This window comes from Lipotes vexillifer, unplaced genomic scaffold, assembly GCF_000442215.2.
Source record: "Lipotes vexillifer unplaced genomic scaffold, Lipotes_vexillifer_v1.1 scaffold469, whole genome shotgun sequence".
NCBI classification, from domain to species: domain Eukaryota; kingdom Metazoa; phylum Chordata; class Mammalia; order Artiodactyla; family Lipotidae; genus Lipotes; species Lipotes vexillifer.
The window spans coordinates 3,241,041-3,253,385 of NW_006788006.1; the positions used below are offsets into that span (position 1 = coordinate 3,241,041).

General features: G+C 52.1%; 1 protein-coding gene across 1 annotated transcript in view; it reads right to left on the reverse strand.

Annotated features, from left to right (window-relative positions):
* The window catches only part of ELL (elongation factor for RNA polymerase II), an 82,787-nt gene that overhangs the window by 27,876 nt on the left and 42,566 nt on the right, over positions 1-12,345 (reverse strand). Inside the window, exon 2 of the mRNA XM_007461059.1 lies at positions 653-700. Within this exon, the coding sequence (XP_007461121.1) occupies positions 653-700 (48 nt within the window). The remainder of the gene's footprint in view (positions 1-652; positions 701-12,345) is intronic.

Below are 12,345 nucleotides of genomic sequence, written 5' to 3' on the forward strand. Positions count from 1 at the left end.
CGATTTAAAAAAAAAAAGACTTGCAATGAAGACTAGAAGAAAAACTAAAGTGCTCTAAAGCACCTTTGGTAGGTGGACGATATGGGGGTCCTAAGACCTGGAGGAGTAAGGATTATAGGCAACCCACCCTTTCTTCCATTCCCCAATTTTTCTGTAAGACGGTTATTTAGAATCAAATACCTTTCACGAAAAAATGGGAATGTTGAGTTTCTATAACCCCCCTGCCCAGCACCAAAAGCCAGACAAACACCCATGGTCCCAGGTCCACTGACAGAGACAAGTGTCCACCCTGGGGGGGGCACAGTTCCAGGCTTGCTTGGGCTCTGGGTCCATAGTTTTGAATCAGCACAGAGATCAAGTCAGAACAGGGGTTTGGCGGCTACAGGAAGGAAGTGGGAGAGACTGAAGAGCCACTGGACAGGAGAGCTGCCTTCAGGCCACAGATGGTCTGTTGGTGTGGCCCCAGCCACAGGACCAGCCTGGAGGCAACCAGAGGCAGACCTTGACTCAGCATAGGGCCCAGCCTGGCACAAAGGTGGATGGGGCCAAAACACTGCTCCCAGCCGGCTGCTGTGCCCAGCAAGCCCTAACAGGGCAAGGAGCACACCAGCTCCACAATTCTAAATATGATTAAGACCAAAAAAAGACTCACCCCCTGACTTCCTTGAAATCGGATTGAAGGTCTCAGTGAAACAGAGTCCTGCAAAAAAGCAAAATGGAAAAATGTCAATAAAGATATCTGGAAATCCAAAGACTCACTTCCCAGTCATACAAGGAGCCAGATAAGGACAGTGTTTTCAGGAGGGGGTGAAAAAAACCCCACACATGTTGAAAATTACAGGAAAGGTTACCGGAGCAGGGTTTTGAAGGATCAATAGGAGTTCCTCAGATGGCACAGGGGCCAGGGCTGAAGGTACACATGAGAGGCAAGAGTGAAGATATAGGCAATGGGCAGCCCCCTTTCACCATTCTCCCAAAACCAACAACAGCCCAGGTCATCCTGCCTCAGAAACACCCCACTGGAAAGGAATCGGGGTGGGTGAGCACCACCAGCCAGGAGGCAGGCTGATGAGGTGACGCCCTGCCCCCCAACACCCTGGCAGGACAGAGCCCAACGCCTGCCCAGCTCCCACGTCACAGCTTCAGAGCAGCTTGTCACTGCACTTGGAGTGGCGGAATTTCCAAATGTCACAAGAAAAAATACACCAAAAAACTCAAAATAATTTAAGCTTTAGCTATTCAGAGATCAGCCTTCTGGTGGAATTTTAGAAAGAACACGGATCCAGATGGAGGGTCGCACCTCTTTTTCTCATCTATCTTGGGGATCTCAGCACCCACCTTCTGTGTAGCAGACATCACCCGACAGGGTGGTGCTGGTTTGTCACCACAACCCCTTCCCTCTACCCCCAAACCCACAGGGCCCAAATTGGCCTCTGTGCCCATTGTCCTCCCCAGTTCCTCCACAGGGTGCCAAAGTCGTGGGCTCTCCCACCTCCATCAGAGCCCACCTCTCAGGTCTCTACCCTAGCACCCCCTAGAGGGAGGGGAGGTTCTCCCACCTGGGCCCCCCAACGCCTCTCTCAGAGCGTCTGGAGTGGCTACCTGTCTGCTCCCCACCCAGAATGTCAGGCCCACCGCAAGCCCTGGGTGGGTAGAGGAGCTACATACACGTGGGGAGAACCAACCAATGGGCAGACTGGCCTCTTGGTGCCCGTGACCCCGTCACCAACTGGGCCAAGGGCTGTAGGCATGTGAGGGAGACAGGGCTCAGCCAGCTTGGACCCTGTGGGCCACACACTCACCCCACTTTGCTTACCAGGAGCTTCCCCTTTTGCCAAGGATCTCCAAGGACTTTGCCATTTGGAGCAGACCTGAGAGGTCACACGGAGCTCCAGCACTTACCTCCATGGGATCTGACCCCCCAGAAACCACCCCAAACTTCTAAAGCACAAGACTCCTCACCGCCAGGCTGGCAGATATGGGAGGTCCTCCAGCCCCCTGTGCTGCTCCAGCCCCTGCAGGCACAAGGGCCACCGTGCTGCTGAGACAGGGGCCAGGCTCCCTTCAAAGCAGGCTCAGGACCAGATGACCCGTCCCGCAAACCACAACCAGACCACTGCCTGGGCTGCTGTTCGGAGTACTAGAGGAGCAGCACTGGTGGGGGCCCCGCCTAGCTGGGCCCCTGCAGATGCAACATTTAAGTGGCCTCTGCTTGGAAATGGGTTAAAGACAGAGATCAAAAAGAAGACCTGCAGGTGGCCAAAAAGCACGGCAGAAGCCCTTACTCATCAGTGAGGAAGAGACGGCGCAGGCACCTACTGGGATAGCTAAAAGAAAAAAGACAACAGAGCCCTCGTCCCTTACTGGTGGGAACATACAAGGTGCTGTAGAAAAGTCTGGCAGCTTCTTAAAAGGCTAAACACAGAGTTACCACATGACCCAGCAATTCCATTCCTAGGGATATACCCAAGAGAAATGAAAATATATGTCTGCACAAAAACATACATAAATGTACATAGCAGAATTACTCTTACTATTCAAAAAATAGCCAACAACCCAAATGTCCATCAGTTGGTGGACAGAGAAACAACAGAATACTACCCAGAAATAAAAAGAAACGAACTCCTGATGGACACAACATGGACAAACCTCAAAGCCACCAGCTAAGTGAGAGTAGCCCAACATATAACACCACACAATGGATGATTCCATCTATATAAAGTTCCAGAAAAGGCAAAACTAAAGATCAGTGAGTGCCTGGAAGTGGGGAGTGGCTGCAGACGGGCTGGAGGGAACTTCTTGGGTGGAACGTTAACACTCACTGACTATACACCTAAAATGGGGAAGTTCTGTGGGTTATAAATGACGCCTCCATAATGCTGTGACCTGCCCTAGGGCATACAGAGGGTCCTTCTCTGAAGACTCGTGTGGGCTTTGAGGAACACCACCTGAACATGGGGAGAGACTCCCGTCTGTTAACCATTTTCAGCGCAAGAGTGATGTAAAGTGGGTGGAAGGGAAACAGCAGAACACACAAGAACACAGCAAAGACAGCGTCAAGGTAAAGCCGCCCTGTCGGTCATCTTAATTAAGGAGCTCTCTACTGACACCACCTGATCATGAAAGCTAGGAAGTCAGGGTGCTCTTGACCAGGGAACAGCAAGTGCAAAGCCCGGAGCAGAGGCGTGGGACACCGTGGTAGTAAAGAGCACGCAGGACTTGGTTCTCATGCCCCCAGGTCTCTCGGTCCAGACCTCCATGCAAGACTCAGCTCGGGGCTAACCATAGCACCATGTGTGTCCGTCATCCACACACAGCAAAGCCTCTGTGTTCCAGGGGCTTGGGGGACAGGGGCCATGACGTCAGCAATGACGCGAGCCCGGATTTAGGTAGCGGAGAGGAACTAAGAAGGGTACACCTTCCCAGAAGAGACTCCATCAGGGCAGCCCCCCTGGTGCCTGGCTGACTCGATGGTGTGGTGGGCCATCCTCCCCCTGGATCACACGCTCCCTGTGGGCCATCTAGTGAAGCGTTTAACTGGCCTAGTTGTCAAGCAAGTTATTTGGGAGACTCCTTTCTCACAAAGTCATTCAATCCCCAAGGGCACTGAGAAAAAGACTTTATACTGTAGAGAAGCTAGCCAAGAGGTCTAAAATCCCAAGCTTCCTCCACTATGCCAGGAGGCCTGGCTTCAAGTGTGTGTCCCCATGCCGCCTGACTTTCATCATAGAACCAGGGTCCGGGCCACATGGGTTCTTGTGGTGTCTCCTCCCTCCAGTAGGAGGATCAGGCCAGGTCCTTCTCGTCAACAACAGAGCAATTCACTCATACCACTGTGCGCACGTGCGTGCGTATGCACACACGCGCGCACACACACATGTAGGTGATGGGCCACCTGTCTATCGCTATTAGCAAAAAAGACACCAAGCCAAGACCTGTCTAAATTCCACCAGCCCCTGTGCCGGCAGAGGGGACAAGAGTCCCCATTTGGAAGACTTTGGAACAAAAAGGAGTCAATGACACTTAGTCAATGACAGAGGTGTATTCTTTTTTCTTCTTTCCCATTTTCTTGCGTCACGCTCCACGGCTTATGGGATCTTAGTTACCTGACCAAAGATGGAACCCGCACCCTCGGCAGTGAAAGCAGAGAGTCCTAATCACTGGACCGCCAGGGACCCCCCCTGAGGTACGTTCGTTTGTTTGTTTTATACATTTACTTATTTATTTTATTTATTTATTTTTGGCTGCGTTGGATCTTTGTTGCTGTGCGCGGGCTTTCTCTAGTTGCGGCGAGCGGGGGCTACTCTTCGTTGCGGTGCACGGGCTCCAGGCGCGCGGGCTTCAGTAGTGTGGCACGTGGGCTCAATAGCTGTGGCTCGTTGGATCTGTTGCTGTGCGCGGGCTTTCTCTAGTTGCGGCGAGCGGGGGCTACTCTTCGTTGCGGGGCACGGGGTCCAGGCGCGCGGGCTTCAGTAGTGTGGCACGTGGGCTCAATAGCTGTGGCTCACGGGCTCTAGAGCGCAGGATCAGTAGTTGTGGCGCATGGGCTTAGTTGCTCCGTGGCTGTTTGTTTACTGACTGACTGACTGGCTGTACCTCGCAGCTTGTGGGATCTTAGTTCCCTGACCAGGGATTGACCCCGGGCCCTCAGCAGTGAAAGCACAGAGTCCAAACCACTGGATCGCCAGGGAAGTCCCTCCCCTGAGGTGTATTCTAATGGCACTCAGCCCATGCTGCCTAACAGCTGGCGACCAAGAGCAGTCAAAAGCACATCTGCTGGCACCAGAGGGCCCACCCTCAGTGATCTGGGTTAATGCAGCTGCCCAAGCTGGCTGTGGCTCTTGCCCATCAATTCTCCTCTGTCCTGGGGGCAACAGCCTTGACCCTTTCTGCAGACCTTTCCACATGGGGTGCCTGTAGGTAAGCTGCCTGCTCACCACCGTGTCCCCCCCATCCGGTTTCCAGGAGGAAACACAGGCACTGGCCAGGGAACCTCTCCAAGGGCTGCAGGAGTCTCTGATTTTGGAGTGTCCTGCACACTGGCATGTCTGACCATCCCACCTGTCACAGACTCCCAGCTTGGAGGCCCAATAACATTTTAATGAAGCACAACAAAATTAAAATTTTTACAAGAAGGTTTAAGAAAAGAGAATTTTCTAAAGCGTTCTAAAATGTACTTAAAAACTACTTGTGCGTCTTCAACATCCACCAAAGTGGCCTTTGGCACATACTGTTTTGTTGTGGCGCAGGGGCTACTTGAAATGGAGATCTGTTTTAGATCAAAGTAAGGTTTCTATCTTCTTAAACAGAAGTTTTCAGGTGCTTACTGTGAAGCAAATACACTTTATTTGAATTACTCAAAGTGCATCCAGCCCTGTCACCTCCAAGAAACTATCGGAAGGAAGCTGGTCACGTGATAACTCATCGGCTCTCTCCCTTCCTTCTGAGTCAGGTGCAAAGTGGGGCAGGTAGTCTGAGGGTAACCCCAAGTGCCGTGGGCCCCTCTGGAAACCCTGCCATATGGGTCGCTCACAATGACAGTGGTGCCTCCCAGCACCTGGGGCCATGGCCCCACTTCCACCCTCTGCTGTTAAACAAGGCAGGACAGGACCATCTGGGCTAATTCCCGCTCCAACCAGCAAGCTGCAGTGGACGCCAATGGGGACCCTCACTTGGAGGTTGCTGGGTGTCCACTGGGTGCGCTAAGGACACAAGCCCCACCCATCAAAGGCCTGTGCCTGACTCCACTGGGTGGCCACTGGGCTGGTGGGAGTAGGAGTGGCTGTGGTCTACCAGCAGCGCTGCACACTGTGCAGGTCTGATGCTGGCTGTTCCTGAAGGCTCCGGGGAAACCTGGGCAGAGCAGCCTCAAGGCCCCAGGCCGGCAACTTCCAACCTCCTGTAGGCAGGCCACACTGAAAGCCAAAGATCCAGGATCCCTGAGGAACAGCCCGCCTGCACTTCCCTTGTCTTAACAGCCTGGTGAAGGCTCGGGACCCAGAGCCATCCTGAGCAGGAGGGGGCACCACAGGACCAGGGCACACGGCACCCAGGAACACATCCTGCAGGCCGCAGGCTAAGAGCTGCATTTTAGGCTTGTTATTGCTAAACTCCACCACAAACCTCAAGTATCAGAAAGGGTCAAACGACTCGCGCAAACCCCCACAGGGCCAGGATCCAACTCCACCTGCCACCTCCAAGGTTCTCTGTGCTGGGTGGTACACACATTTGCAGCCTCCTTTTCTCTGAGCCCTTCAGTGACTTGTAGGCTGACCCCAGGAGGACACAGCCACGTCTGCTGCAGTCACCTCCAACCTTCTGTCTGGAGATTTTGGTGATTAGGCTGGTGACTCATGCCCTGCACTCCACTTAGAGGGGGCAGGCCTTTCCACCACTGGAAGGCCATGGTGGGCCACCCAAGCCCAGGAAATATTCACTGGATGGATGGAGGGGTGAATGGACAGACAGCTGTCCCGTTGAATGTTCTCAGTTTCTTCACGAGCAGGCCCCCATGTCAGGGCCAGACAGACCACCTGGGACCAGACAAGCCATCCACTGGTGACAACTTGGGTGCTGGACAAAACACACAACAATGCTTTCAAAGTGAATGCAGGCAGCACTGGCCAGAGATGTGAAAGAAGGGAAACGGCCAAGGGACCCTCTGGACTGCTCAGCTCACTGCCTCCAGGAACCTCTGGACCACAGGCCAGGGAGGCCGAAGGAACTGCATGTGTGGGCAGAGGCCCATGAAGGTAGGGACAGTGCAGAGGGACAGCTCCTGGCACCTGCAGGGGGCCTTGAGCTGCTGCCCAGGAAGGCTTCAGGTCTCTCTCCCTGGGGTGGGGCCCCAAGCCCAGGAATATGGGCCAGGAGACGCCACAGCCAGCCAGCCCAGAGGAGTCCTCACTGCACCACTCAGCAGTGGAGCTAAACCAGCCCTCATTTAAGGGGTTCTCTTATTCCCCTTACTAAGAAATTTCAAAAGCAAGCTTCCCCAAGATCAGCTGATCCACTGCTAACCAAACTGCCTGCCAGCAGCCAGCAGAACTGACACGCTTTAAGACAATAAAATCCAGCAGACAATCCCATGGAATCTACAACACACAGTATCCAAAAACCAAAACTCTCCAGACATGTGAAGCTGTAGAAAAATGTGAACCTTAACCCAGGAGAAAAATCAGTCAATGGAAACAGACCCAGAAAGGACAGAGAAGATGGAATTATCAGACAAGGGTTTCACTTTAGAGCAACTATTCTAAATTTAAAATGCTCAAGGGCTTAAAGGGAACCTTGAACTGGTGAGAAGAGGAATATGAAGTGCCAGAGGAGAGTCCCACGGAACTTCTTGAGCTGAGAAATGCAGTATCTTAATGAAATACTTACTGGGTGGGATTAACGTTAAACTCTGTGGAAGAAAAGGTTAGTGAATCTGATGACAAAGTAATGTCAATTTACCCAAAATGAATCACACAGAAAAAAATCTACAGGAAAATGAACAAAGCCTTGGTGAGCCCGGCCGCGTGTCTGAAGACTGTGGGAGGTGAGGAAGGCCAGCCCGTGGCCCTAGACGGTGGGAAATCCAGGCGTGGGAAGCGTGAGGGGAGGAGTATTACCACGGGCGCCCAAGGCCAGTCTGTGTGAGTGGGAACACGGAAAAGCCACAGTAGTGCCCAGACGTGAGGAAGACGTCCAGATGTCTGTCTCACCGCGGCAATGAGCGCCGCGACGCTGCGTGGGACGTTCTGGAACCTTGCCATGGAGTGCTGCGTAGATGGCGGTGCGGGGCCATGGCCCAGAAACGTATGTTAGGTGAAAACTGTCCTCCCACGCCGCTTGCACACTCCGACAAGAACTCTGTAGATATGCGTGTGTGCGTGCATATGGGAAAATAAAAAGATGACTAAAAAAAAAAAAAAAAGCCGTGGTGAACTGTGGGACAGCACTAAGAAGCCCATTATACATGTAACTGGAATCCCACGGGCATGATATCCAAAGAAATAACGGCCTCAAACCCCCAAATGTGACAAATACTATAAATCCACTGACCTAAGACGCTCCAGCAGAAAACAAAGAACCACGTGGCAACACACCATAAGCAAACAAGTGCAGCGGGCTGACTGATGCACCACAAATGGAGAAGCGCTCACGAGGCCAAATGTCAGAAACAAGCTCAGCGACCACAGAAGGACATCTTCAAAATACTGAGGAAAGAACACTGCCAACCCAGAATTCCATATACAGTGAAAAGAGAAGGTGACATAAAGACTTGTTCAGACAAAGGCTGAGAGTCTGTCTGTAGCAGATCTGCATTACAAGGAAGGTTCTGGAAGTTCTTTAGGAGGAAGGGAGAGTGACACCAGATGGACATGCACATCTGCACAGAGGATGAAGACTGTCAGGTTATGGTGAACATTTATGAACATGAAAGACCTTTTTCTCATTATGTTTCTGTAAAAGATAATTGATAGTTGAAGGCATAAATGACAATAATGAAGTGCGGGATTTGGATGTGCAACACTAAATGGGTGGCAACCAGGGGCAAGGAGGAGGAGGGGGAGATGGGAGCAGACTGTCCCAGGGTCCTGACACCATCTGACCCACTGTAGGAGATTAACTGGGAGGGCGTGGTCTCCCGGTGCCGGAGCTCACCCGGACCTCCTGCACCTCAGCCCTGGGGACGTGGAGCAGGTGGACTCGCATATTTGCCGCTGGACATGCTGAACGTGCACCTCTTGCCTGGTCGGACCATTTACCCGTTCCTGCCCTCAAGGGGTACTTCCCGAGCCTCGAGGGTCCCAGGCCATGCCTCATAGAGTGAGACAGCTGGACACAGAGAGGACACCACATGGCCGTGACTGCACATGGAAGGAACAAGTAAGGGGCACAGTGCACATGGCGTAAAGAGATGAAGCGGAGACGCTGAGCTGGACTGCAGGCAGCAAGGGTGGCAGAGACAGCAGCCGTGGGTGAGAAGGCAAGGTTTTTGTTTTATTGATTGACTGATTGATTGGCTGTGTTGGGTCTTCGTTGCAGCGTGAGCTTCCTCTAGTTGTGGTGAGCGGGGGCTACCCTTCGTTGCAGTGCACGGGCTTCTCATTGTCATGGCTTCTCTTGTTGCGAACACGGGCTCTAGGCGCACAGGCTTCAGTAGCTGTGGCATGTGGGCTCAGTAGTTGTGGCTTACGGGCCTTAGAGCTCAGGCTCAGTAGTTGTGGCGCATGGGCTTAGTTGCTCCACCGCGTGTGGGATCTTCACGGACCGGGGCTCGAACCCGTGTCCCCTGCATTGGCAGGCGGATTCTTAACCACTGTGCCACCACGGAAGCCCGAGAAGGCAAGGTTTGAGGGCAGCCATGGTATGAGCGAGACAGGGGTCCCCCTGGGTTCGTGGGCCCTCTCAGAAAGTAGATGTGGTGCCAACAGTGTCTTCTGAGCAAACAGGCAGAGGTGTCTTTATAGTAGTACCAGCGTCACCCTCCAGACCCACCCAGCCTGCCCTGGACCCCAGCAGCTAGGACGCCCCTGGTGGTGCATGGGCTGAACTGAGTTCTGGCTGGCTGTTCCCTGCAGGGGCTGACAGCTCACAGGATCAGGGACGCACCGCTTGTTAGGGGTACCTGCCACCCTGTTACCTCCTCTACATTTTAGGGACCAAGAGGGACTGACGGACTAGGCCGGGCAATGCCCACTTCCCTGTCTCCTCAGCAGCTTTTGGGTCAGCCCTCAGATGGTGATTAACAAGCCACCAGGTAATGTAACATCCCATGACACCCCCCACCCCCAGGCACAACACCGCCCATCTCCATGCCTGTCACACTTGGTACATGCACGGGCTACGCCTCAGGCTGGCAGCATTACACACGACACGCTTAGTCTCTTCAGACCCTCTGAGGGCTTGTGTCGCTCACATCACAGGCTCACATGTCACGCCCTCCCCCGGGGCCAAGCTGCCCAGTGTGGCACCTCCTGAGCAGCAGGCACCGACCCCCACACCGGCCCTGTCAGCACCCCGAGTAGCAGAACACCATCCCCCATTAGCAGTGCAGGAAGGATGAAACCAGGAGCTGCTCGGGACAAGTGTCACTGCTAGTACCATGCTCTGACTGAGAGCCCAGGGCTGAGCTGGGAGGCCTGGCAGTGGTGAGCAGTGGGGAGGCCTCAACACAGCAGGGCAGGGGGGTCCGCGCCCTGAGGTCATTCAGCCCCCAGGCAGCTCCCCAATGCATGGGGTGCAACTTGGGTGAAGAAACCTGTTTAATAAAGATGTTGACGCATGTAAGGAAAAACAGGGTGGGCACAGGGCAGTGTCGGTCAGGGGAACAGGCAGGCCTGTGGGAGAAGGTGTGAATCCTGGCCCGAAACTCCTTTCCCTAAGATGGGGCGAGGGTGAGAAGGAAGCTTACGGCCGGGATCCTCTTCTCTCTCCCCATGGAGAACACTTCGAGGGTGAAGCAACAGGAAGTGGCTTACGAAATCCACCTCCGGGTCTAGCAACCAGTTTGTAGGAAGTGCAGTGGGTAAGGCAACAAGTTACACTTGCAGTTCTCCACTGGGTGACTCTGCCCCAGGGGACACTGGCGACGCGCAGAGACATTTTAGGACGTGGTGACTTGGTTGTGGGGGGCTGCTCCTGGCATCTGATGGATGGAGGCCAGAGACTCTGCCCAACAGACTACGGTGTACAGGATGGTCCCACCACAGAGTAACCCAGCCCCAGATGTCAGTGAAGCCAAGGCCGAGAAGCCCTGAGCTAGCTGCTGCCACGTGGAAAGCAACGAGGACAGTGACTGCCAGGGCAGAACATGGGAAATTCCTTGGGACCGATGGACTGGTTTCTTCAACAGATGAATGGCTCGAGGGGAAGAAAGGAGTGCTATAAATTACCACAGACTTAACACGAATGTCGCGTGTGGCTCTGTGTGGACCCTACTTGAACTAGCCTCAGTGAAGAGCCTGTGGAGAGCCAGCGAGGGTGCTCTCAGGGAGCTGCACGGAGGCGATGTCTAAAAAACACAAGTCTGTATCTGTTGACATTCAACACAGTGATTGAAATAGCCATGGATGAAATGAAAAGATACCTGGGATCGTTTTAAAGATGCTCTAGCAAAACCAAACAAACCAAAAATGGGGGAATGAGGAGGGCACAGGGAAAAGTTGAGACAAGATGGGTAAAAGCTCAGAGGGTGAGACTGACAGCCAGGGGGCAATCGTTATTCTCATCTCTGTCCCACAACTCATGCACATTCCCATGTGAAAAGATTTAAAATAAAAAGTGGAACAAGATAGAAAGCCCAGAGGTAAACCCACGCACCTATGGTCAAGTAATCTATGACAAAGGAGGCAAGGATATACAATGGAGAAAAGAGAGTCTCTTCAACAAGTGGTGCTGGGAAAACTGGACAGGCACACGTAAAAGTATGAGATTAGACCACTCCCTAACACCATACACAAAAAGAAGCTCAAAATGGATTAAAGACCTAAATGTAAGGCTATCAAACTCTTAGAGGAAAACATAGGCAGAACACTCTATGACATAAATCACAGCAAGATCCATTTTGACCCACCTCCTAGAGTAATGGAAATAAAAAAATAAATAAACAAATGGGACCTAATGAAACTTAAAAGCTTTTGCACAGCAAAGGAAACCATAAACAAGACGAAAAGACAGCCCTCAGAATGGGAGAAGATCTTTGCAAAGGAAGCAACTGACAAAGGATTCATCTCCAAAATATACAAACAGCTCATGCAGCTCAATATTACAAAAACAAACAACCCAATCCAAAAATAGGCAGAAGTCCTAAACAGACATTTCTCCAAAGAAGACATACAGATGGCCAAGAAGCACATGAAAAGCTGTTCAACATTACTAATTATTAGAGAAATGCAAATCAAAACTACGAGGTATCACCTCACACCAGTCAGAATGGGCTTCATCAGAAAATCTACAAACAACAAATGCTGGAGAGGGTGTGGAGAAAAGGGAACCCTCTTGCACTGTTGGTGGGAATGTAAACTGATACAGCCACTATGGAGAACAGTATGGAGGTTCCTTAAAAAACTAAAAATAGAATTACCATATGATCCAGCAATCCTACTACTGGGCATATACCCAGAGAAAACCACAATTCAAAAAGACACATGCACCCCAATGTTCAATGCAGCACTATTTACAACAGCTAGGTCATGGAAGCAACCTAAATGCCCATCGACAGACGAATGGATAAAGAAGATGTGGTACATATATACAATGGAATATTACTCAGCCATAAAAAGGAACGAAATTGGGTCATTTGTTGAGACGTGGATGGATCTAGAGACTGTCATACAGAGTGAAGTAAGTCAGAAA